General features: G+C 34.6%; 1 protein-coding gene across 6 annotated transcripts in view; it reads left to right on the top strand.

Moving 5' to 3' along the window:
* The window catches only part of SMARCA1 (SWI/SNF related, matrix associated, actin dependent regulator of chromatin, subfamily a, member 1), a 36756-nt gene extending 12420 nt beyond the window's left edge, over positions 1 to 24336 (top strand). For 3 of the 6 annotated variants that reach the window (XM_049827318.1, XM_049827319.1, XM_049827324.1), the window contains exons 9-24: positions 168 to 236; positions 993 to 1102; positions 1795 to 2021; positions 2578 to 2699; positions 3096 to 3248; positions 4695 to 4827; positions 5861 to 6009; positions 6633 to 6752; positions 7953 to 8063; positions 8271 to 8384; positions 10807 to 10929; positions 12490 to 12622; positions 13602 to 13720; positions 13914 to 14126; positions 19313 to 19423; positions 20164 to 24336. In XM_049827318.1, coding sequence (XP_049683275.1) covers positions 168 to 236; positions 993 to 1102; positions 1795 to 2021; positions 2578 to 2699; positions 3096 to 3248; positions 4695 to 4827; positions 5861 to 6009; positions 6633 to 6752; positions 7953 to 8063; positions 8271 to 8384; positions 10807 to 10929; positions 12490 to 12622; positions 13602 to 13720; positions 13914 to 14126; positions 19313 to 19423; positions 20164 to 20235 — 2079 coding nt within the window. In that variant the 3' untranslated portion in view covers positions 20236 to 24336. Of the gene's footprint in view, positions 1 to 167; positions 237 to 992; positions 1103 to 1794; positions 2022 to 2577; positions 2700 to 3095; positions 3249 to 4694; positions 4828 to 5860; positions 6010 to 6632; positions 6753 to 7952; positions 8064 to 8270; positions 8385 to 10806; positions 10930 to 12489; positions 12623 to 13601; positions 13721 to 13913; positions 14127 to 14306; positions 14398 to 16592; positions 16698 to 19312; positions 19424 to 20163 lie in introns of those variants that run through there. The other 3 variants (XM_049827322.1, XM_049827321.1, XM_049827323.1) reach the window with 3 other exon arrangements.
* The last annotated feature ends 2364 nt before the right edge of the window (positions 24337 to 26700 follow it).

Here is a 26700-nt window from a genome sequence, read left to right on the forward strand (position 1 = left end):
ACATGCTGGGGAGCTGGCATAGAATTGCAGACTGATTTTTCTTTCGCTCGTAGAAGTCATTTGTCTCAAGATTTATGCCACTCTCAGCTGGAGTTAGAGTCAATATGTGTCTGTTAAAACTAGAGATGATAAACTGTTCATACCAATTGTGCTGTTTCTCACCACAGGATTTTGACTCATGGTTCGACACTAAAAATTGTCTTGGTGATCAGAAACTTGTAGAAAGACTTCATGCTGTAAGTAATTAAAGCTGTAATCACATGTCATCATTAGCATATGCAGTGTAAAAAAGAAAACCAGATTATTTCCTCCTTCATCTTGAAGTTGAGAAGATGAACATGAAGGTATTTAGTTACAAAAATGTCCAGCAGAATTTTCACAAATTAAATATTGGGACTTACTATGATAGATACCGCTTTTTGTAACATTACTGTTTGAAGCAGACAAAATCGATATACCAAGTGTGAAAATGAAGAATTTTGAGATTTTTGAAACCATTTATTATTGTGATTAGTATACTGATACATGTCATGCTAGTCTGCATAAAGGTATGCCTCTACCTTTGTTTTACTGTGCATGAGATAAGACATTTTTCATGATACAGTAACAAACCAGAAGGAAGTACAACATACATTGCTTATGTTTGAACTGTTGGTGCATTTTGTATATGCTGCTAGTGGCAATGAAACGGAGCTCATGTTAAAAGGTAATAAATAGATTTTATAAGCTTATGGGTTTGGCCCTTGCTTAGGATAACAATTGGGATGGCTATGGCAGCCTTTATGTAGTGTTACATATTTATGTGTGAACTTAGCCTATTAGTGGACAACTTTATTTTGCAGATTTTAGCAGAATTTTTCTGAAGGAGTCACGTTGACGGCAGTAGATATTGACTAATTCTGAATAAATATCAGATAATTGAAACTGTTGATTTTTTATTTGAGGCAATAATTTTACAAATTTCTCTGTGGAAAAACTCTTAATTTGTGTAGGTTCTGAAGCCATTTTTATTACGTCGCATAAAAGCTGAAGTAGAAAAGAGTTTGCCTCCAAAGAAGGAAGTAAAAATTTATCTTGGGCTCAGCAAAATGCAGAGGGAATGGTGAGTTATTTACATTGCAGTAAGATTCTTTTCTGATAAATAACACTACAGTTCTTCACACTGATTTTTTTTTTTTTTTATCTTTTCTTTTCTTGTAGTTGCATGTTAAAACAGTCAGATGGAAAAGCCTATTTATAGCTGTCTTTGGGGCTTTTTTTAAAGAAGCAGAAATTACAAAGTGCTCAGGAAGGGTAATGAAAAGGGTTGGGAGGAAGAAAGCAGAAACTTCTCTTCCTTCCTTAATTTTATTTGAAAGAATGTATGCCTACTAAGTCTTCTCCTTTGATCCAAGTATGTATGTGCCAGTAAAACTCTGAGCTGAAATTAAAATAAAACCTTGAGGAGCCACATAGAGATGTGAGAAAAGGAGACGGGTCAGTGTAGCAGCTTCAGTCAAATAAATGATATCTTTAATCCACTTTGTAGTCCTAAAATGGAAGTGTAAGATAACCCAGTAAATGACAGATCATTGTCACTCGCAGAGAAATTGCCTTTCATGTTTAGGTATGGATTTATAAATCCTTATTATCAGTCAGACATTTTTGCCAAGTTTCATAATATAGCTCATTTTTGTATAAACAAAGCAAACTCCCACATCCAGAATAAGTAATTGGGATATTGCAGGGTTTCGTTCATGTTTTAAATATCAAATAAAAACTGAGAGCTGTTCAAAATTGCCTGTAAAACTTCAGGTATACAAGGATCCTGATGAAAGATATTGATATCCTGAATTCTGCTGGGAAAATGGATAAGATGCGTCTGCTGAATATTCTGATGCAGCTGCGGAAATGCTGTAACCATCCTTACCTGTTTGATGGCGCTGAGCCGGGCCCTCCTTACACCACTGACACGCATCTCATCACTAACAGTGGTAAAATGTTAGTTCTGGATAAACTGCTAGCAAAACTCAGAGAGCAAGGTGGGTACTGTTTATGAACAGTAGTGATCTGAATGCTTGTTGTAAGTAAAACTACTTTTCAAAAATTGCATAGGTTCATTCTTGTCTTTCCTCCAGTGAATGCATTCATTACTTCCAGTGAGGTTTTTGTTGAAAATAATTTTTCTGTAGATCTTAACATATGGCAGGAAGTAAGTCTTACAGGAATGGTGAGGAAGACTAGTAATATGGAGATGGAGAAGGAAAGGAAGAGCAGAGCCTCCCTTCTGCTGTCTTTAAGAAAATTTCTGATGAGAGGATTTGTTTGTGCACATCAGCTGTCAGCTAATTATCTTACCATGGTTTTAAGTGTTCTGTTTCTTCAGCTGTGTATTTCTTCTGTATAAATTATCAAATAACCTGTCTTGAGGAGAAGTTGAATCAATACCAGAAAAGTAACTTCAGAAGAAAGACTTACTTAAATTAGGCATAGTACAGAATATTTCACATGTATTCTTATGCTCTGTAGTAGGCTCTGTGGTAAGATTCATGTGAAACCATAAACCCAATGATAAAACCTTCTGTGTTGTTCTGTCAGGTTCCAGAGTTCTACTTTTTAGTCAGATGACTCGCTTACTGGATATTTTGGAAGACTATTGCATGTGGCGTGGGTATGAGTACTGCCGACTTGATGGACAGACACCACATGAAGAAAGAGAGGTGAGAAAGCTGTATATAAGCAAGAAGTATCTTTGTTTTACATATTAGATGATGAAGACTTTATTATTTACATGTATATATAAGTAGCTACATCATTGTTTAAAGCAAAAATGCTACAGTTTAAAAAGGCTTTTAAGGTTATATGTTTTTCCTAACCAAAGTCCACAGTAAGTAGGTTTCATTTGTTCCTCAACTAAATGAAAAATGTAATATTTTGTGGAGTCAGAATGGATTTTTCCACCTGTGCAAACCTCCAGTTTCTTCCTTCTGTAAAAATTTGGTTTTGGTGTGAATATTCTGTAAATTTCAGAGAAATGTCGTTGAAAAGCCACCAGCATATTGGAAGCTTGTTTGAACACTCTGATACTTTAATGACACTTTTTTTTTTTCTTTTAGGAAGCAATAGACACATTTAATGCTCCCAACAGCAGTAAATTCATTTTCATGCTAAGTACCAGAGCTGGAGGTCTTGGAATTAATTTGGCAACTGCTGATGTGGTTATTCTCTATGATTCAGATTGGAACCCTCAAGTAGATCTGCAAGCCATGGTGAGTTAACTCCCTAATACACAATCATTTGTTAAAGTTGTCATTGTTCTATTTTGTATAAGTGTTTCCAGAACTTGCGTTTTTGTTATTTTTCTTTACTTTTTGTATTTAATACCAGGAAACTAAGGAATTGATTAAAAAGGTCATGAACAGAATTGTGGAAGAAACTGTAGATTTTTCTTTGTAAATATCTGTCTTAATTATTTTCATAATTGAATAAGATTACTTGTGTCAAAATGGTGTATCAATATTGTTTATCCAATTATTCTTAATTCTGACTTTCCAGAAGACAACAGTAAATGAATAACAGAGGACTGTTTCCAAAATAATAGCAAAGAATTAAAAGCATGCAGCTTTCTATTCCTCCCTTTTGGGAAGCTTATGCTTTTGCAACCCACCATGTTTCTGCATAAGTGTAAAATCATTCGGTGGTGATGCCAGGGAGAAGAACCACTTATCTTTGGGTTAAACATACTAAAATCTTCTCTTTCTGAGTGCTGAATATAAAAAAAAATAAATAATAAAGTCAATTTGTTTCATGTGGAATGAAAATCTCATGATCCTTCTTGCGTGATTGGGGGGTGGGTTATTTGTTCTGTGTGGGTTTTTTTTTTTTTTTAAATGCATTTAGACACATCAAATATTTACTGTGAATAACTTATCCTTTTGATATGCATGCTGACTACCAATAGTAGACTGACTTCCTGGAAACTGATGAGTGTGATTTGTGAGCTTTAGTAGGATTTTCGGAAAGAAATTAATATTATGCAGGAGAGTAAAAGATTTAACAACTCATGTTTAAAGGACAGTCAGAAAATCCTGGTACCAGCATGTTTGAAGGCTAGTTTAACTTTTTTTTATGTAAGAGGACAAAATAATATTTTTATTTGTGTTTTCCAGAGAGAATAAACAAGTTTTGTTACAAATGAGGTTATATGACGACTAACATACTATACTTATTTGCTGTGTATTGTACCTGTACTATGTGAGCTGCATATTGATGCTTTAATGTAGCTAGCTTGGGACAGCTACAGTATTGAAGCTGTGGCTGCATGGACTTTGCCCGTGGAATTAATATGCTCAAGCCAGGGATGCCAAAGCTTCAATACTTATGCGAAGTGACTGAATTAGTTAGAAAGCAGTGCAGATGTGTGTATGTATATACTGTTGTATCTCCACTTCGCAACTGCAGTCTAGACAGACATTCAGTTATCTTCATTTACAATGAGGTAGATGCGTTCATTACTATAGAATGACCCAAACTTAAAAGGTGTAATAGCCAGATATAAGTAAATATTATTATACTGGTTTTATGTTTTTGTATACTCTTGAATAAGCAAGGAACCAAGAAATAACATGCTAGTTTCAGTCTGCTGTTTGTGCAAGCTAACTGTCTATTGCTTGTGAGTTTTTGTTGCTGAACACTCATTGATTTATGTTTGTTAGGATCGTGCGCATCGTATTGGTCAAAAGAAACCAGTACGGGTGTTTCGACTAATCACTGATAATACTGTTGAAGAGAGGATTGTAGAAAGAGCTGAAATAAAACTGAGACTGGACTCTATAGTTATACAACAAGGTATCAACTGCTATATATGTTTGTCTGCAACAGAATTGTTCAGTCCCTTTAAGTATGGGTTATTTACTGTACAAATGTACAGTATGAGAGAAAGCAGGCCTTGTGTATAATAGCAGTACACTAAATCATCCTAAGAAACTATAATGTATAAGTTACTTGTTCAGCTGAAATTTTTGAAAAAATCTGTTTTCCTAAATAATGTGGACATAGACTTATACTAAGACTCTAAATGAGGAAAGCAAACTACACCTGAATAGGTGTTACTTGATTTTCGGGATGTGTTAAAAAGGAAAAAAAGAAAAAAGGTACGTTCCATGACAGATAAAAATAATTACATCGGTGTGCTTCTTACCACATATGAATTTACTGAACAGTAAAACTCCTTTGTGTGTCTTTGTTTAGAAGCTCTTGGAAGAATAGTTTGTCAAAAACTAAGGTTCTCAAGCTAAGTTTTTAATGTTGTTTTTATTTCCAAAAGGGTGGGCTACTGAAAGAATGATGGTCAAAATTTTGATGGTCTGTAAAGAGATGAGATAAGTGAAATTTTGGGACTGAGATTAGTATTTGGGGAAAAATATTCAGAGATTTGGGTTGAAGTCAGTGAAGTGAGTGTTTAAAAATGTTAAGTATTTTTTAATGGTTACTACAGAATACTTTGTCATTTTTCATCTTGAAATAAGATGTTGATCTTAAAAGTTCAGCTAACTTTGTAAGAGTAAGATCTTAAACATAAAATTTGAGTTATCTGAATGTGAAACATTCTTTGTTATGGCTTGGTCCAAAGTTGTGTGTGTGTGTGGTTTTTTTTGTTTGGTTTTTTTTTTTTGTTTGGTTTTTTTGTGTTTTTTTTTTTAATTTTCCCCTGAAGTTCCCAATTTGTTTGTATTTTCAGCTCAAGTGAAATGTAATTTTTTCTGTGTGGTTTTTCCTGTCTTGTTCTGCCAGTGAACTAAAAAAAAATCCACTGGATTGGTGGATTGGTCCTTCTGGAACTCTTGTATTATAACTTTCAACATGTTTCTTCTAATTTTAGGAAGGCTCATAGATCAACAGTCTAACAAACTGGCAAAAGATGAAATGCTGCAGATGATCCGGCATGGAGCCACGCATGTTTTTGCTTCCAAAGATAGTGAGCTGACAGAAGAAGATATAACAACTATTTTAGAAAGAGGTGAAAAGAAGGTTAGAGAACAGTTTTGGATGGAATTTGAAATGTGTCAAACATTAAATATATATGCACAAAATAGAAATGAAATCTGATTATGTAAATGTATTTTAATGCCCAGTTATTACTTTACTATTAGTAAGTATTTTAAAGCTTATGAAAGTTTTGAAGGAGTAGAGTTAGTGAGTTATAACTATTTTCAAAGTTCAGACTGTGTGCACCATATCCTAAGCACTGCTTATGTTTTGGGCTTTTAGAAAGATGTAAATTTTATGCCAACAATTCTAATAGATACAAAACCTTTACGGAGCTTTAGTGGGGAATAGGTAGCTCTGTGGAAAAATGAACTACCATTTCAGCTCCAAAGAGCTGGGCATAAATTTCATTTAAATTTAAAAGTTAAATCATACAGTTGTAGGGCTACATCCCAACATAATAAATTTAGTTTAATGGAAAGTCTGGGAGTCAGATTGTTCAAAATTGAAAAGCACTATGGGTGTCTCTCCTTACAAGAAAAATGGAAGTAAAAGTTTAAAGCAGAAGAAGACATTGAGAATGTTTTAATAATGATGAAAGCTGTTATTTTCAGAAAAGATAAAACAACTTGAGTAAGCCTAAAAGTGTCTTCCTGTTTTTTTAGACAGCTGAAATGAATGAACGATTGCAGAAAATGGGGGAGAGCTCCTTACGAAATTTCACTATGGACACAGAGATGAGCTTATACAACTTTGAAGGTGAAGATTATAGAGAAAAACAAAAGGTAATTTTTTTTCAGTCTTAAGACTTTAGTTTAGAGGTGCAAGCATAAAGGCCATACTAGAAATGCTACAGCTATAAAGGTTATTTTAGAGAAGTAAGGAGCTACTGAAAAATTCACTTAGCTCTGCAGAAGCATCAATACTCTGATTTTATGTTAAATTAGCTTTCAGCCCCACTGTTTTTCTTCATGGTAAAATCTGATAATATTGCTCAAATTTTATCCTTTCTGCAGCAAAAATACTATGTTGCATCCTACTATACTGCTGCAGTCAGTATTATTTTACTGCCACATAACTGAGGGTGAAAAAACCAGGCCTGATAATGATTTTATATGTGGAACTGGGACTTAAGTCTTTTTTGTAGTGAAGGTTTTAGTCACAAGCATCAATGCAAACTGTTTGTACAATGATTTACCTAGTTATAGAAGGATCATCCAAACAAAGAGGTATTGCACAGTGTCCCACAATGTTACCTCTATGTCTGTTTTGTATGGGATGTATAGTGAAGATATCCTTAAGGCCTTATCTGGAATCGGATATGTGAGCTGTTATTTGTTAACTATTGGATGCCCTTCTAACCCAGGTTTCTTACCAATTGTGAAGAAAAATTTAGAAAAATAAAATATTTAATGAGGATAGAGGGGTATGTGTGTGTATATACATAAGATTCTTTCTTCTGTTGATAATTTCATTACAAGAAGCCAGCTAAATACAGCATAGTCTTGAAATATGCTGTAGTAACTTTCATTCAAGTAATTCACTTAAGATTAATTTGCTGCTAATGGATTTTAATTTTTTTGCCAATGTTGTAGCCTCTGTAGAGGTTATTCATTCTGATATTTAGAGGAGAAGCAATTCATTCATATCACAAGATATTAGAATTCAGAGCCCAGGTCCCCAGTCCTTCCATTATGTTTTGGTAGAAAGAATCATAACCTTACTCAGGTGTCTGAACTAAGTAGAATACTGTAAAAGGATCTATCCATGCCACCACACTGCCTTGTGTATTATCTTTTATGTGTTAAAATAGGCTATAATTTCTGGCTTATTTTTGAGCTCTGTTGTAGTATCCAAATTGTTGAGCACAACAGTTAGACTTGCTGTGCGAAAATACGTTCCTGTTTTGCAGTGTCACATTAATCATTATTCTTGTGACTTTAGGAAACCACAGTTAATATTTTTTTATTCTATTCTGCATGTAGCTGAGCATGATGGAATGGATAGAACCTCCAAAACGAGAACGCAAAGCTAATTATGCAGTTGATGCTTATTTCAGAGAAGCCCTACGTGTTAGCGAACCAAAAGTCCCAAAGGTAAGAATTTGGCAAGCATGGAGGACTTTTTATGTTGTTCTTTTGGTCTTCTTCTCTCCAATGTTGCATCCCCTGCTTTCCACCTATACTAGTAATAAAATGAACGTATTTACAAAGTGATAGGTTGCCACTGCTGCTGAGTTATGGCAGTTTAATTGCACAGAAATCAAGCTTATATAATGTTGATGTATTTGTGTATTTTTCAAGGCTCCACGACCTCCAAAACAACCAAATATTCAGGATTTCCAGTTCTTCCCACCACGGTTATTTGAACTTCTGGAAAAAGAAATTCTGTATTATCGTAAGACTATAGGTTATAAGGTAATGCTTTTTTTTTTTCCTCTTCAAATTAGTGAAATGTATTTGTATTCCTCTCTGCAGATTTACTGCAACCTTGATAGTAGATAAATAAAGTTAATGAGATGGCAACTAATAAATATATTATTCTGGTCTTATTTTTTTAAAAGTGCTTTTCTTATTGTGAAGGAAATGGCTTAAAACCTCTATTACACTGTATCTGTTCCACTGCGGAACAGAAAAAGCAATCTGTTATTCCTTCCTTCATTAAAAATTTCATATCTCTGTAGCTTTGTGTTTTGTGGTGGGTTCCTAACAATAAAATAGAGTAGAAAAAAAGACAGTTCTGATGCTTCATATACTTCTCAAAACAAAAGTGTGATATGTGGTCTAAGGTGGGAAAATAATTTTTGGCTAGTATAAGATCACCTTCCAGGGTATGATTTTTTTCGTTATAGCTTTTGTGTATCTTGTGCAGAAAGTAACTTAAGGTAATATTGAAGTTGACTTGGTGTTGATATGAAGGTATGTAAAGTTACATCAATTTTCCTTGCATTTTGCTGGGAGTTGAAATGTTTAAAGGTGTGGAGAAGTCTGGATATATTACTACTACAAAAAGAAAACCAGACTACAGACTTTTTTTCCCTACTATGCCTTAGCTGAATTTCTCTCTCTTCCCTGCTGACATTACTGGACAATCAGCAAACACGGATTCTGTTTTGATGTTGACTTTCATTACTTGCGCCAGTATTGGCTGAATAAATCAAATGGATCCCCTACTTCCAGACATGTAACTTACTTTAAAAAGCCCCATGTTTCATGGCAGGTTGCAGCAAGAAGAAATGTATAAAATGTGCTGGAGAACATAAACATGTCATACAAAGCAACGGATGGGAAATCAGTGTTGCAAAAGAGTAGAACTAATATTGGCAAAACATATTTTTAAGAAAAAGCAGAAGGTGTCTCAGAATCTAGTTTATAGCAAAAAGAATTTTATGCAGATGGCAGGATAGAATTAAGATAAGAATGAAAGGAATTATAATTAGCTTCAGGAAGGAAACTATTCAATTAATGCTCCAACAAATAGGGATGAGAGAATTGCTAATGTTGACAATATGCATGTAAAAAGAGAGATATTTCAGTCCTGTTAATGAAATCTGTCAGACTAGATAGGTTGAACGTGGATACTTGTTATCTTAAAAACTTTGTATGATTGTTTGCTGGTGATGAAACTGATAGATATGATTACGTTTGTTCTGCTTTGAAACAGAAGTATAAATTTCCACGTGAAGAGAGTTTTATTAAAACTGAAGACTGCCATAAACAATATCAGAAGGTATCAAATAGGTAGAGACGAAGCTTTATGTGTTAGTCTTAACTTAAACCACCAAAGCCAAAAAAATTTCTTGGCCAGATGTTAAAAACAGCACTTAACTTCCTTTGCCTTTTGCTGCAGAAATATGTAAGGTCTGCAAAGTCTTTACTGGATGCTGATTTCTGACCTGTTTGCTGTTGTGTGGCATGGAATTGTAATACACAGTTTAAAGGTCACAAACATTAAATTGGTGTCAGTGTGGAGAGGGGCAGATAAAATGTTGCTAGGCCTTGTTTACATGATGTTGTCTGTCTTGTCCTTACTTTGGCAGTGTGTGCAGAAGTGTTTCACTGTAGTTATAAAACATTATAAACTGAGGGATTTAAGAGAGCTAATGAATAGTGCGCCACTGAAAGCAGTGAGCTGTGACAGCTTACGCTAGGTGAGGCTCTGCCTCTTACAATATCCTTAAGTCATTGTGTGTAGAAGTGGGTACAGGGGATAACAAAATTTTAACATACATTGCACAAAATCTAGTCCTACTTTTCAGAGGAAGCATATAAGCAATAAGATTCAAATCTAGGTAAAATGCATTCGGTAACTGTTGTACAGATCTGTGCTTTAATATGTAATAGTTGGAAAAAATGTCTTTTACCATTTAAATGTGTTCTACAGTGTTTTTCACTGAATTTTCTTAAAGAAAAAGTGAATAGGATGCTTTTGTTACAGGTGAAGATAAACTTTATGTTAAGAACTTGTGAGACAAGAAGGAACAAGCATGAGATAAATGACAGTATTTGATACATCAACTTGTCTTGGAGGATAATATTTTCAGTTTTGCAGATACTGATGAAAATATTCTGATAGTTATTTTAAAAAATATTTTTATTCCAGTTTGGCTTCTTCAGGGTAGCCAAGGTGTGGGGTGGTGGTGGTTTTGGTTTTTTTTGTTGTTGTTGTTTGGGTCTGGTTTTTTGTGACAACAAATACTTAGTGGGTGTGGACTGTATCAGTCCTTTGAGATCTAACATTATAAATTGCTTATAAATTGTAAACCAAGGTTGATAGAAAAGCATACAGTCTCTTTAATAACATTGCCGCACTACTGCTTATTGATACCCCAAATTTTAGGTCCCCAGGAATCCTGACCTCCCAAATGCAGCTCAGGTACAAAAAGAGGAACAAAAGAAGATAGATGAGTCTATGCCTCTGAATACTGAGGAAACTGAAGAGAAAGAAAAGCTGCTAACACAGGTAAAATAAAACCAGCTGAAGTATTTAATCGTTTTTTTTTACTGGTATGGAATATAAATACTAATGATGATAAATATACACTGATGTTTTAAGAAGAAGAAAGCATGCAACATGTAATGATTTTGCTTGGTTTTGCCTTGAGGGACCTTTCCTGTCCTTGAGCAAGTTTGTCTTGGTCACCTACTATTTCCTTGCATGTCTACAACGTTTCTGAGGCAAGGACTTGTAGAGTAGATGCACTACCCAGCAATACATGCAGAAATCCAGTTAATGCATCTACTTCACATGTTTTTTTTTTTTTTATCGAAAAGGGTTTGAATTAGAGAGGACAAGCCTCTATCAACATACACAGTATTTACAGAAATGTATAAGACGTGTCACATCCATGAATTTTGTCCCAGTTGGGTTGTTAGGCATGTTCCTTTTATACCGGGACTGAATCCCTATTTGCTGGCTAGTTTCTTGACTTTTTGGACTGTTATCCTACTCAGTAGGCTTATTTAAAGCTAATTGTTAAGGAAAAAGGTGTGTCTCAAAAGTAACAGGATTTTTTGATTCAGAAAATTTTCTGTAAAAGAATTGGGCATAGTGTACCGTGAGAAGAAATTTGCAAGGTCACAATTTGACTATTAATTTCACCTGTTTATAGCAGAGGAAGTATTTAAACTGGTGCTGATATGCATGTCAGTACTTCTGTTAATGATTAAAAAGAAATGTTTGTATTGTCTATATTAGACTTGTAAAGATGCTATCTAATTGTGGAGTGAGCTTATTCAGCTGGAGAACTGACAGAGTTCCTTGTAAATGTATTTCTGTGATGAAAGAAACTCAATGCAGTACAAATTCACGTTCAGGCATGTGATTTTCTTGTTTGTTTGTTCTTGATGTTTTCTCCTTTCCCTGTCTTTAAATTGTAATGTCTTATTCTTGGATGATGTTTTTGTGCATTGCATCTCACTTAACTGTTGTTCAGTTTTGGATTAATTTCTTCGGTACATAACAAATTTTGTTTGACAGTGCTATAGAGTTTCCGTTTGATTGCATCTTTTTTGGACTAGAGGTTGTTTCTTGACATACTTATGCTTTCATCCAACTGTTTGTCTGGCTCAAGGTTTGTAAACATCTGAAGTAGGAGCTCTTGCTTTAGATACTTGCACTACTCTAAGAACTTGTAATGACACTTGCATTGGTGCACCCTGTACTCCTAAGACATTTGTTGCTTGTATCTGCTGAAGTGTGACTTAAAATTCCAGTAACCTGTCATTGAGCTTGTTTCTTTGGAGAACTACCACGTTAAAAGTTTAAAAAGAAAGAAAAGTAAAAAGCTCTTACTAATGCATGTGGAATCATGCACAAAAATAACTCTTTAGACTTTGATGATTCAATAATAAATCCTGGTTAATACAAGTTTATGGAAATCCTGAAAGACCGTTAACCACTGTAACTGTGACATTGTGGAGGCTTTGCCAGTTGGAGCAGATGATACGTACATAAGACAAAACTTTGCAAAATGTTTCCCTTCTACCGAGTAATGCCTTCTTGAACTCTTGCTGCTTACAGGGTTTTACAAACTGGAATAAAAGAGATTTTAACCAATTTATTAAAGCTAATGAGAAATATGGTCGTGACGATATAGACAATATTGCCCGTGAAGTGGAAGGAAAGTCACCTGAGGAGGTCATTGAGTATTCAGGTTTGTGATATTTTGAAATGTATATCTTAATCATGTGGTATCACCATAGTTTTTTCTACGTGTTCTTTTAAAATTACAAGACATACAATTTGGATGTGTAGAAGAATAATTTTTTTAAAAAAAGTACATGATGGTTCTTCTCAGAAGACTTAATTCTGTTAAAAAGATTGAATTTGCAGTATATAAATAGGCATTCAGCTGCCTTTATCCCTCCTTAGTCAAAATTTAGACCTTGGCATAGTTAATATACATTGATAACATGGTCTTGTGGAATCATCAAGTTCCTTTATAATGGCAACATGATTCTTTACGCTGTGAGTATATCTGTTGTTTTAGCTAGTACACTGTATCTTTATTTTTTGTATTTATACAATGCCCTTTAATTTGTACAGGAGTCTTCCTCTTTCATCCTTGGATTTAATTCTATTAAAACCTTTCAGAAAATTGAACTTTGCAATGTTCTTCCTATAGCTTAAAAAGGAAGAGCTCCACCAGAGTTTCCTTCAAAGCATTGCATTTATTTTGGGTTAGCAAAAAGATGTCACTGGAGAAGCTACAAGTTACTAGCTTTTATAACAGATAGACTAAGTAGTCTCTGACCTTAGAGATAGCTAGTGAAAACTGAAATATGAATGTTTCGCAGCTAGACTAGCAGCTCTAGCCTGCTTCGCCATTGTTACAAAAAGCTATCCTCAAAAGTAATTTTTTCAGTTTTACATGATTACAGTTAATTATGTTGAATGTTAACTTTGCTACAGTTGTTACCCTTTGCTTACAGTTAACTTTTAAAGACATTGAATAAAGTGTCTGTGCAAGTTTATTTCTTGGCTAGCATAGTAAAAGGGAGAGTATTATCAAATCTTTTAGATTTAATGGAACCACAAACTGCATGCCTTTTTTGCTGGAGTGCCTCAACTGAGTAAAGTAGTAAGAGTAGAAGAAAATATTTTATTTTACAAAATATGTTTTGCATTTTTAGCTGTTTTCTGGGAACGTTGTAATGAACTACAGGACATTGAGAGGATTATGGCTCAAATTGAACGAGGAGAGGCACGAATTCAACGGAGGATCAGTATCAAGAAAGCCCTCGATGCCAAAGTAATCATCATAGGTTTTTTTGTTTTCTGTAGCTGACTTCTTCCAAATCCCTTCAGAAAAGGAATAGTTGAGTGTGGGAGTGCTATATATATAGCATATGTAGTATACCATGTAACAGTAATCTACACTAATATGTAATAAATCCTTGATGTAATATTGTAAGTTTAATAGTCCTTATTTTTATTTTATTTAGATTGCAAGGTATAAAGCACCTTTTCATCAGTTGCGTATTCAATATGGAACAAACAAAGGGAAAAATTACACAGAAGAGGAAGACAGATTTTTGATATGCATGTTACACAAGATGGGCTTTGACAAAGAAAATGTGTACGAGGAACTAAGGCAGTGTGTGCGCAATGCTCCTCAGTTCAGATTTGACTGGTTTATCAAATCCAGAACTGCAATGGTGGGTATCAGTTACATGGACTAAGTCGTCATATGAAGTATCTTGTTCCTCTTTTAAAGCACCATCCCATAAAATTTGGATTTGTGCCAGAATATTGGAGTCTAGGAGACAAGTGCTGAAAGAATAACTTAAGTTTTTATTTTCGTTTATAGTTTTTAATACAATAACCTTTTCCCTTAGTACAGCAAACATCACAATACAACTGAAACAAACAGATTAGAAAACCTGCCAAGCTGAAGTCCCATGTTACCCAAAGGGATTGATGCAAGAGGTAGACTATACTTACAAATATCCTTGTTACTTTTATTGCAAACTAAAAGTTTTACCAAACAATGTCTCTTAAAATATGATTGCTTTTCAGAATTATTGGACAATATTAAAAATTGAAAACATCTGAAATATATACTGGGAGAACTGCTTTCCTAACATTGGTACTTAATTTCTAAAAGCATGAGGAAATCTAGTGATTCATGTAAGAATTAATCATTGAAGCAATTGGTTTAAAATGCCCTTTGTAGTTGTGAATAAGTTGTGAATATCACATGCAAATGCTTAAATTTTTTTTAGTTATACTTTTCTGAAGATTTTGTTCATACTTAGAGAATATAATACAAGTTTGAAAGCAAGTAGGCTAGTACTCTGAATTTCAGCTGGTTTTTTTTTTTTTTTTTTTTCCTTTCTCTGTCTGAAGAGCAGAGTAATTCTTTTTTAATTTAGTCATTAAGCGGGAACTGATAACACTAACAGAAGCTTTGGTGGTTGCAAATAATAAGCTGTGTAGGTACCAACCTTAGAATATGGGACTCTTAATGATAAAAAGCTGTTAGCTCTGCCCTGGAATTTTTGCACAGATCTCCCCTGATTCGGTTCCTTTTTCTTATGAATAAAATTTGTAAGTCTGTGCACCTTATTTATGAAACACATACATGCATTTTCATGTGAACATATTTATATGGGAAAAATGTACTTCAAAATTTTTTTTATAATACCAAAATAACTTCATCTTGCTCATCTGCAATGAGTGAGGGCTGGAATGTTTTTTTTCTCTGATTGAATACAAAACCATATTGGTCATGGCTGATACAAAAGAGTGGAGCACACTGTCCCTTATACAGCTGTCATAGATTGTCCCCATTGTCTCGTAAGCAACTTTCTAATTGAATGCTATGCTGAAGTCATGTAACTTAAATGTCATTTTGTATACAAAGCTGGAGTTTTTTTGTAGTTTAGTCTAGCAATTGCAGAACCACTATGCATTATTGTTTACTGTCTTAATTTCCTGGCCTCTGGGTTTGTTTATAAAATGTTCTTTCAGAGTTCTGGGTACTGTACTAAGAATAAATAAAACATAAGATAAAATATTTAAAAAGTATATTTGAACAGGTGGGAATATTTGCTTTTCCCAGTGCTACTTATAATTATGCAATACAATTTGTACTTGATATTTCAGCAATTAAAGTGTTTCTGGATAGTGCAGTAGTCAGCCCTTAATTAAAAAGAATTACAAGCTTTACTTGCTAAAATGTCTGAAGAAATACCAGATTTAAAAATTATGTCCATGAAGAGAGAAAGCTCCAATATTTAGTTGAGTATGAAGTTTCTTGTAAGTTGTCCATGAAGGAATCCATTTAAGTAAATCATAGAAACAGGTACTAGAAATTAAAAATGTAGCTCAACATTTAATATTAGTTGATGTATAGTTAAGTCAAGGGTAGAGTTAAATATTCAATTTAAATCTTCTTGCAGATCCTTATGTTCAGTATAATTTTCTTTTTAAAGGGGATAGGAATCATTTGCTAAAGTGTAGAAATATGTTCTGTGGCATCTAATGCTGAAATTGAGGCATTGAAACTGAAATTGAAACTGAGAATGTAGTGAATCTTTTGGCTTACGTTTTCTCTTAAAATTCTATCCTTTAATATTAATATTTTTAGTTTTTCTGCTATTACACACTTGAAAAAGAATAGTATGACAATACAAAGCTAAAGTAATCTTTCACTTTCAATGTGTGTTTAATTTTTAAGTGTTTTAAATTGTCATGATATGTATAGTTTAGTAATTTATAACTGCTAATCGCTGATACATTTTATGTATGCAAATATCCTGAGATTTGTGGAAGTATTAATTTCTATGGGCCTATTTTGCACTAGGTTAGTAATTTTTATGAAGAAATGTGCTGGAAAGTCAATTGATACTAAGGATAGTGAACCAAGTATAATTACAAATCTTTATAAATGCATAAATAGTAAGTTCAGTGAAAGTGAATAAAGCTTCTTAGAATACTAAAACTCACATGTGATCATTCAAACTGATAGGAAACAAGATAGAAAGGGTGGCATAATTCTGAAAAGGACTTACCAGGCTCTTTGAGAAAACTTTGTGTTGTACTAACCACTAGATGTCTCTTGGATTCCGTATAAATAGCTAATTTCTCTTCCATGTTCTCATTTGTTTCTTCTTCTGAAGATTTTCTCTTTGGAAAACAAAAATTCTGCTTCATCTATTTATTCCAAACTCAAATGGTTTACCCAAAATGTAAGTTTTCAAAGAGGTTGAGAGTGCCCAAAATTGTATTTATTTTATTTTTTTTTAACTCGGTACAGAGGTTTAAATTTATGTTTAGTTGTTATTGTTCTTTTATTTCTGTCCATGCAGGAAGAATGCAAAATATCATGGCCACAGTGAATCATGTGTTTGTTTTCTAAAGTCATAAATTATGCATATTCTCTTTTACCTTTTTGCAAACCCTACCCAGTATAAGACAAATAACTCCTTTGTAAATACAGGAATATACGGGCCTATTGACAGAGCTTAGGACTACTTTCACTCCCAAGTCAGCATCTCTGGCTTCAGTCATGCAGAAGGTGATGGTTCAGTGCTCCCATCTCATTTATTGCAATACTAGTCTTTATAGCTGTGAAGGGGTGAGCAAAGTACATATTCTCTCTTTCCATCCTAAAGAGAAAAGTATCAGGCCACACTGAATAAAATCTCATCTCCAAAGGTGCAAGGCATTTTAAACTCTAAAGTGTATTTTTATAGTAATAAAATGGAATGGATCAGTCCATATTGAGATTTCAGTAGCTCAATGTAGGATTAATCATGCAGATTCTTTCTGATGGTAGGCGTAGAAGAAACCTGCGTGCATGTCACATCTTATTGTCAACTGTTTCTGTGATTCTCCAGAGAAAATTTTTTTGAGTCCATGCTCTGTCCATAGCATGTCGTTCTGGAGTAGTAGTCCATCTGGATAGTCTAACCATGGACCTGCACACTTTAATAAATGTATGTATTTATACAAGCATTTTTCCCCAGGAAAGAGGAGGACTTTTCTTAGTGCCTTAGGCAAATGGATCAAGGTTATTTCTTAGTCCTTTCTGATTAATTGCTCGTTTTGAATTTAACACAAACTAGTTTCTCATATACTAGAAAAGATCTAGCTGACAGTTGACAGCTTGCCATCAGTCTTTACCTACAGCTCCTAAGTCTGAGTGCAATGTACCCAAATTTAAATGATGTACAATGCTTCTGACATTGACAATCATCCTTCTATTTAAGTCTTTTATCATCTCTATTCGTCTGTAGAGTGTAGGTTTTGGGGATAGAGCCTCTCTTTGGTTCTATGTTTGGGGATGCAATGTATGTTGGGATGGCTTACACTCTAGTTTTAAAAACTGTTGTGTGGGTAGAATTCCTGGGTTTTTATTTGTTGAAGTGAGTATTTTAGCTCCAGCAGGACTGTCACATTCCAGTGGTTGAACCTGTGCTGGGATGTAGGCTTACCTTTACATAGATGTGGTAGAAATGACTCTTACTATACTCTGTTTGCAAAACTACATGGATGAGACTGGAATGTTTCCAGCAGAGAGTTGAAAGAAGAAAATTTTTTTTCTTTTTGGTGTTAAAAAAAAATAATCATGTGGTGGCAGGATTCTCTGCATCCATTCTGAATTACACAGCTTTTACCCAAGGCCATGGAGCACCTTTCATGGAAACTATGGAACTTAAGGAATGTGGTTAAGCTTGAGGGTATTAACGTCTCAAAGATGAGTCATATGCTTTACTGTTTCAGAACGTTCAGGATCAAGAAAGCGTGCAGGCTGCATTGTTTTCCATCATATAACATGATGGCTGAGGCAATATACAGGTTACAGATGCTGAGAAAATAGAGACTAATTCCTGGGCAAAAAGGTCACCTGTTCACTTCATTGCAAATAGACCAGTTGTAGGTTAAGATTTATGCTACTAGGTAATTCTAGGATAGCTTGTGGTTCAACAATTGCTTCCTTGAATTTAATAGAGACAAGACATATTTTTCCAGCTTTTTTTTCTGCAGAAGAAAGTTTCCTGCTTTGAGTTGGAAAGAAAAGCCCACTGTTCTCAATATACATAGAACATACTGAATAATTACAATAAAAAAGAGTACTATTACGTATTTGGTAAGAGATCTTTTTTTTCAATATGAGATACAAGAAACTGTCCCAGTCAACCAAGTTCTGTTAACCAAACCAGCTGTTAACTGCAATGCAGGTACTTTTAGAGTTGTATTGGAAGTATTTTTTAATGTATAAATGACCTTACGGTATTTAAACTTGATCATTTTCAGATGGCTTGGAAGTCTTGATGCTAAAAGCATTTAGGGCCTACTACCTTTTGGGTGCTGTTTGACTAAAAATACAACAGTGAGTTCATGGTTTAAGACTGGATAGATTTTTTTCCAGTTTGGAGCTCTACAGTGTCTTATCACAAAAAAATAAGTCTTTGTGCCACAGAATAGTATTGCTTAAGGTAGCTTTGATTCCTTTTCTCTCTGCTTTACACATATACTTGAAGACCTGTTTTTCTAAATTCTGGTGTAGTATGCTGGCAGGCTATAGTTTGCTTCATCTAGACAAGATGAAAGATCAGATCACTCTTTAGGGGTTTCGGTTTAGAAGATACAGACAATCCTGAAAACTCCTTGTCAGGAAGTTGAGTATTTCAGTAAATCTTTCTCTGTTTATAAAGAAGGTTACACTAAGGTAAAGACAGATGAAAAATAACTAAGCTAATCTAATTAGTACGTGAATATTGAATGTTTTTGGAAAACTTAAGTACTTTGGAATTCAAGAATTTTGAACATATTTATGTAAATGAGAGAATTTGTGTAATTTATTTAGAGAATTTGATGTTTTCTGTTTCCTTAGGAATTTCAGAGACGCTGCAATACTCTCATATCATTAATAGAAAAAGAAAATATGGAAATTGAGGAAAAAGAAAGAGCTGAAAAGAAGAAAAGAGGAGCAAAAGTTACAGCAGTATGTTTAGCAGCACTTACTTTACTTCTAATGGGGCAGAATTCAATTATATCTTGTTACAAAATGAAAAAGATATTAGAACAACCAGTGGCTACAATTATAAACCATTAGCTGAAAGATTAAACTGAAATATTTGTCTTTTCACAGCTCTCCTAGATTTTATGTAGGTATTCCAAATTCATAGTATCTTGGGGCTTTTTTTTTTTGAGAAGAGTCTTTAGTTTAAGTAGCAGAGGAAGACTCTTCTTAAGAAAACGTAGCACTGCCCTCTTTCTATCTACATATTCACATCATATGTTTCCTTTAATCTCAGATTGCTATTCCTCCCCTACATAGTAGTTCCTGGAAGAAGAAATAAGTGCTGCTTTTATTTTGAAAAGTTGTCATCTTTAGAACAGGATTGTGTATAAATCAAGGTCCTGATCTTTTCATCCAATTCATGGTATGTGTGGCACCTGTACCATTGAGACCATGTAATGATTTCAAGAAGATAAAAAGGGTAGCAGAATTAAGTGTTTCAATCTGGGATTTTTGTTTGCCCTTCCATTACATCCTACAAAGTGGAATTGAAATATATAATACATTAGGGTCACTTATCTTCTCTTTGAATAGTCATGTACTTCAATTATGTGTTGTTTTTTGTGGTTGTTTTTTTGGGTGGTGGTTTTTTTGGTGTTTTTTTTTTTTGGTATAACGGTACCATTTCATTGAATTTATAACTTTTTTCCCCCCCTTTTTAGTCACAGAAGAGAAAAGCAGATGTGGCTACTGAGAACTCTGGAAAAAAAGATGCTAAGAAGGTGAAGTCGTGAACCTGAAAACTGAATGCTAAATGTAAAACTGCCACTTTCTTCTCTCCATCTACGAGTATTAATTGCCAACTTCTTTGTACTCATGGTACTCTCCCCCAAATCCAATGGTTTAATTTTGCAAATTTTGTATACTTTACAATGTCTTTCTTTACCTAAAATGTGTAGCTTTATATCTTATGCATTCCAGTATTTTTGTGTACTGTATTTTGTGAGTTTCATGTCTTTGGCAAAATTCACTCAGTCCTTGTTTTTTTGAAGCTTGTGCTGAGGTTTTAGCTTTTATATGTTTTATATGCTGCTGCTTTGAAAGAAAACCTAGATTCTATAGCTGTATTATTGTTGTTTCCTATTTTAAATTTATATGGCTGTTGGAAAATAAACTGACCTAATTATTTGAAGAGAAATATACTTCACCTTTGTTTTCCCTACCCTTTCCCTTTTTTGCATAGCTACGTTTAGAGTGAATGTTAAGGTTTGTATAATTGTGCCTTCATCATTGATCAGATTTTTTTTCAGAGGAGTACTTAGATAGGATCAGGAGCATGACAGAACAAAAAAAAAATCTAATTAGACTGACATACTTTTTTGCTGTCAGCATTAAATTGACATTTTTCTCTGAAATGTTCAGAAGGAAAGCCAGCAAATATGTATACTTTTTTTTTTTTCTTTGTCACTGGTTTCTGCTGGGCTTCATACATGCTTAAACACAGGGTGAGGTGTTTTTCAGAATGACCTCTAGATGAAAACTTTTCTATGCCTAATAAACTGAAGTAGTCAACTAACAGCTTCTTTTTTTAAGTAACAAACAAAATAGTTCAGCTTCTTGTTGGTAGACTGCTCAGCTGTGCTGCCTTGTGCTAAAAGATCTTTGTTGCTCTCATTATCTCTGCTAACTTTCTGCTTTTACCTTTGAATCCACATGTCAGTCAGAAGCAATGGGGATATGTTATGGAGTGCTCCTTTTTAGTATTTCTATTTTAATGAAGGGATGAAAGTATTGGATGTATGACTTTTTTTCACTTTGCAAGAATGGCCTTTATTAAGCAGGTTCATAGTTTCTGCTCACCTTGGAGTCTCTGCCTTTCCCAGATCAGTAGAACAGTGACTGTGACATCTAATGTTTTACTTTAATCTTCTCTCTCTGATCTGGTGTTTAGTATGGACCTTGCTACAGTGAGACATGCCCTCATAATGTCAAGTCTAGATTAATGCAGTGTGCTTTACATGGTACTTCCCTTGAAGACTACTTGTAAATTTCTTCTAGTGCAGTTTGCTTCCTTCTGTGGTTTGAGGTGTTTTAAGAAGAAAAAAACTCTGAACTCTTTGTATTTCATGCTTTGCATTGGCTACCTTCTGTATTTGTAAAATTCAGGACTTTATAAAAAGTTCTTGAGTCTTAGGACAGAGTTCTTCCCATATTCATTTATGTCATTTAAAATATATTGGAATGTATTTGAAGTTTTCTGGGATTAATCTCTGTAAGCTTGATGAGTAATTTCTAGCCTTTCTTGATAGTCTGTGTTTAAGGTTTGGGGCAAAATGGGTGTGATGACTGGGTTGAGCATTTTGATAGACTAATAATTTGATTTCTTATTTTGGAATGGAGCTTTTATTTGGGGACCAAGTTATTAATTATTTCACTGGGCTTTTATTTGTAAGACTTGTTGTGTAAAAAAAGGATATTCATCTGTTGAGATTCATCTGAGTTGAGAGCTACATCTAATAATGATGGGGCACTACTTTCAGACAGAAGGTTAGTGATGGGTGACAATGCATGCTTTTAAGTGAGCATGCAACCCAGATGGGATAGGTCTGCTCAGAAAAGAAGGATGTCTTTTCAAATAGTATTTTTGGTATTAGAGTAGTTGACATCCTGCTTTATCCTTGGGAGAAGGACATCCTGTGTAATTATGGGCTGGAAAAAGTCTGAGTGGCTACATACATATATAGTCACAAATCCCTGGAGCATTGCTATTAATAGAGAGAGGAAGATGCCTTATTTACATTTGCTTCTTGGCTCCTGTGTCACTCACTAAGTTTATGGCCTGAAATTATAAAAACAAGTAAAAAGAGGAGGGAAATAAAGGCTGAAAGAGCCAATTGAATTTTTATTGAATTACATGCCTAGGCCTAGATCTTATTCCATTGCTCCTATTTGGCATCGGGTGAATATTTTAATGTTTTAAGTCTTGAAATACATGTATTCTGGTTTTGTTTATTGTAGATTAGCTTTGTTTGACTCGCATGTTTTTGTGTATCCAGTTTCTCTGTGTTGCAAAGTGTATGGAAAGTCTTAAAATGGTAATATCGCAACTTGTTCTTTCATGCAGATTTCTTAGTTTGAGTTAATGTTCACTTTTCTCCTCCTTCAATGATATGATATACTAGCTGTATAGCAAAAGATCATGCAATTGTTCTTCCAGATATTATCCTCTTGATCAGACAGCTTCTCTGAAGAATGATAGATGCTCCCAGGAACTATCTGTTGCCTCTTACAGTCTGTAGTTCCTAGTTAAACTGAATGTGCTGTTGAACAACAGTCCTTGAGAGCACTTGTACACTTATATACTAGTTCCTCAGCATATTGAGTCTTCCCATCCATCACGTCCCACAGTGATAACTAAAGAAAATTGCTAACAGCTGCTGGTCAGGATTAAAGTAAAATGGATCTTTCTTTTCCTTTTTCATTCTTCTAGTTGCAGATATACACACAGTATGTGCCTAGCAGTATCTAAATGATATGCTGCTGTGACTCAAAATTAGATGGACTGAAATAAAGCAATCTTCCTACTTTTAACTACTGTTTTCTTAGGTGAGGAATACTGTTTGTAAGAAATTTATAAGCACTGAATGTAATGTGATACAAAACTTCTGAAAAATCTGGGCCTTTAGGCAACTTGATAGTCGCCAAAAAAATTAGAAGATATAAAATTTTGAAAATAATTTATTGTTTCCTTTTGAGTAGGCAACTAAAATTTGATTGTGTTAGCATTAGGCTTGATGAAAGAAAAAGTAGTCATCTAGCTCCTTTTATACATTAGGCAGTGCATGTAACACCGTGGGAGAGGTCACAACAGTTGTTGTGTTCTTTTTCACATATTCATTGCTTTCAAATTATCAGTCCTTTTGTTTTTTTAGTTATGTTAGTGATGACAATAAAAAGTCACACAGCTGACCATCTTCATTGTATTTAATTTCAATGTATTATAATGACATAGAGAAGGAATGAAGCTTTCTCCCTGCTGGTAGTATTAGACCATCTTTAGATACTGTTTGCACAAGTAGCATTACTATATTAAAATACTTTGTAAGAATTTTTTCTTGTAGATTAGCATTGCTTGTTTGATTTAGTGCTAATGCTGGTTATGGTTTAAAACCAAAAATCCAGCTTTTGCTCTTTGAGATCATAAGCAAGTGGTACAGTATATAGAAATTATTCAGAATCTTTCTAAATGCCTGATGGAAGTAACTGCCGTTATGCAGCTCCTGCAGTGCCTGCAGTTCTTGCTGTGCACTGCTGTGATACAGGCGCTCTGTGCATGCCTCTTCCCCAGGTTCAGTGGAGGGACTAAGTACTTTCAGTGATCACAAATTAATGCCAAAGCTAAAAAATGTGGGCCTTATAGGTTGAAAAAGCATATGGAATTTTGCAGTCAGCAGCGGCTTATGTGAAATGTAAAATGACACGGTTGGTGCAGGCACTGGCACTTCTGATGTTGGAAGGGATTGATCACTGACCATAGTTCTGATCTGGTTAAGATAGCTTGACAGCTGTTACGTTTTACTTAAGTTTATCTAGTCTGTGTACCTAGCTTCAAGCATGTATGTAAATGCTTTGGTGAGTCAGTTATAATGTTTGATATGTTCTTTTTCTGAAAGAGTTAAAGTTGAACTTGGTTTGCATATTTTGAAATGTAATGTACTCTTTAATTGCATTTGCATGATATCCATCCTTTCATAAGAGCCTTAATAGGAGTAATATTTGCTGCCTCAAAGATATGTCTACATTGTGTTGTTGAAAGATAACTTCTGAACTTTTTCAAATTGAGATTCGTTTCTTAAGTTGTACATATATGAAAATAAAAATTAATATGAACCTGATTCTTCTGGTAATTATGCTTTTGGTACAGATGGCCCCATGCACTTGGATACTGTTCAAAGTAGTTTGATTTGGTTTTGTTCCTCTTGTACCTCTCATAACCTTCAGGCTATTGGTAGCTGAATGTAAGGGGGGTGTGTGTGGCTGTTCCACATCTGCTTTCAAACTTTCTACTTTCCTGTAACCTCAAATAAAATAATAGTAGTGCTTGTATTTTTGTGACAGCCTTGCCTGTGTTGTCTCTTAGTAGAGTATGATACAATGTATGTTGATCCTGTATTAAAGTATATTACTGTTTTTCTGTTACTCCATACCTCTGGTGTGTTACTGAAATGAAATACTTTGGAGCTTAAGTCTAGGAGACATAGAATGGTAGGGACCAGGATTTTTGTCATTGCAGCTGTTGATCACTAGTAGACATATTAGATATTCTGCTTGGACAGGTGCGTGCTCTAAATGAATGGTTGATTTTCCACTTTTTTCTCAGGATGACCCCGTAGAAAAAACAGGAGAGACAGTAAGGAGCTCTGGAAGACCAGTTTATCCTGGCATTGGCTGGCAGCAATTCTGTCTGCTTCACAGTGACTTTTGATAGACCTCACTCTTTTTCAGGTGAGGCATCTAGACCAGGAAGAAGGAGCTGGGGTTAGAGATGTGGATTGCCTTATGTTGTCCTCAGCAGCATGCCAAAACAATTGTTGGGTTTGCTACAAGAACTGGAGTTCTTCCAGGTAGCTTTGCTTGGTGCCAGGCCGAGCATGAGCCCAGAGCTAGTTTCTACTTCTTATTTATTTTCCGTGGCAGTCTACCAGCACTAAAATCTACTGTTTTCAAGATTTTCCTGGAAGCAGCACCCGTGAACTCTTCTGGAGAAGATGCTCTGTTCAAACTTCAGGACTTTTAATGGGAACAGTGATCCTCTCTGCAGAGCTACTCGGTAGCTGTGGAGTTTGCAGCAGAGTGTGGTATTGTCATGTAATGATCGTTCTCGCTGTATGCACTTAGTGGTTTTGGGAAGGTCAGGCTATAGACACCTTTTTCAGGGAACGGACCTTTTTATTTCTACATGGCAGTTTCTTGCCATAAGGAAACAGGCTGAAAAGTCATCTCCATTTATCTTCTTATTTATTAATTAGGTGGACACTGCTGAAGGCCACAAAATCTTAAATTCCACTCAGCAGTTTGGTAAATGGCATTCATTATGTGTCTTCTTTCTCTAGCTTAACAGGTAGATACTCCTCAAGAGACCACTTCACAGTGAGGGTTTAGAGTCCAACAAGGCTTCTGCTCTTTGTCTTTCCTTAGAACTATTGCTTTCACGTTTTCTTAAGATGGCCTTCTGAATTTCTAGATACCTTGATTCTCATGTCTTTATTCCTTCAGGTTTTTTGTGGTTTTTTTTTTTTTTTTTGGGTTTTTTGTTTGTTTGTTTTCGCCTTTTATTTTGTCATTTTTGCTCAGGAAAAGGAAAAAAAAAAGTGCTACACTGAGTATAACTCAGTACTGCTGAGTATTTCAAATTACTGCTGAGTATTTCAAATTATTAAAATAATCTTGAGGATGATAGTCCTTAGACTTATAAATTCGTAGTTGCGATTTTGTGAAGACAGCGCAAACAGTGTTGCACACTGGTGGTTTATGAATTTCGTGCAACTCTTACAAATGTCCAAGGATAAATCCATACTGTTAGCAGTCAGTCCTCACTTCTAAATAGATATAATATAGGAATTTTTTCAAGTAGTAACTCATGACAGTTTAGGGTTCTTGAAGAAATTGGCTGTTACAAATTTTAATCATCATTCACCTTGAGGAACTGTCTATAAAATATTATCTTATAGTAAAGTTAGCAATATAGTAAATAGTCATATTGGTAAACCATAAACTTTCTTTTCATATTTATATGTGTCAATAATTGTTTCCTTTATGTATGTATGGATAAAATGTTGACAACTTTGCTAATTGCTCTTTTTTTTTCTGCCCGAAATATATTTTCATTGACTAATGCTTTGTTAAATGAACTCATTTTCCATAGTAATAGGCATGATAACAGCATCATAAAATAGTTAATTTTCAGCTCTTCACTGATAGTGTCTTAGCTTTTATTTAGTCAAAATATCTGAATACATACTGTGAGTTAAGTGCTTTTGTCCTCTTGTGAAAAGAATAGCTGCTTGTTAGAGATTGAGACGCCTTTTGCATACCGAGACTTTCCTAGTTGAGTACTTTACTATCAAGTAATTGGGGGCCTAACTCAACGCATTGGTACATGTATTAATATCTTTGATTCAACTAGAGCACACGTTACCCGATTTAGGTGATGCCACTGAACAGTTGGGTATTTCCAACGATGTTTTCTGGGTGTTTGT

Source organism: Accipiter gentilis, chromosome 24 (genome assembly GCF_929443795.1).
Source record: "Accipiter gentilis chromosome 24, bAccGen1.1, whole genome shotgun sequence".
Classification (NCBI taxonomy): Eukaryota; Metazoa; Chordata; class Aves; order Accipitriformes; family Accipitridae; genus Astur; species Astur gentilis.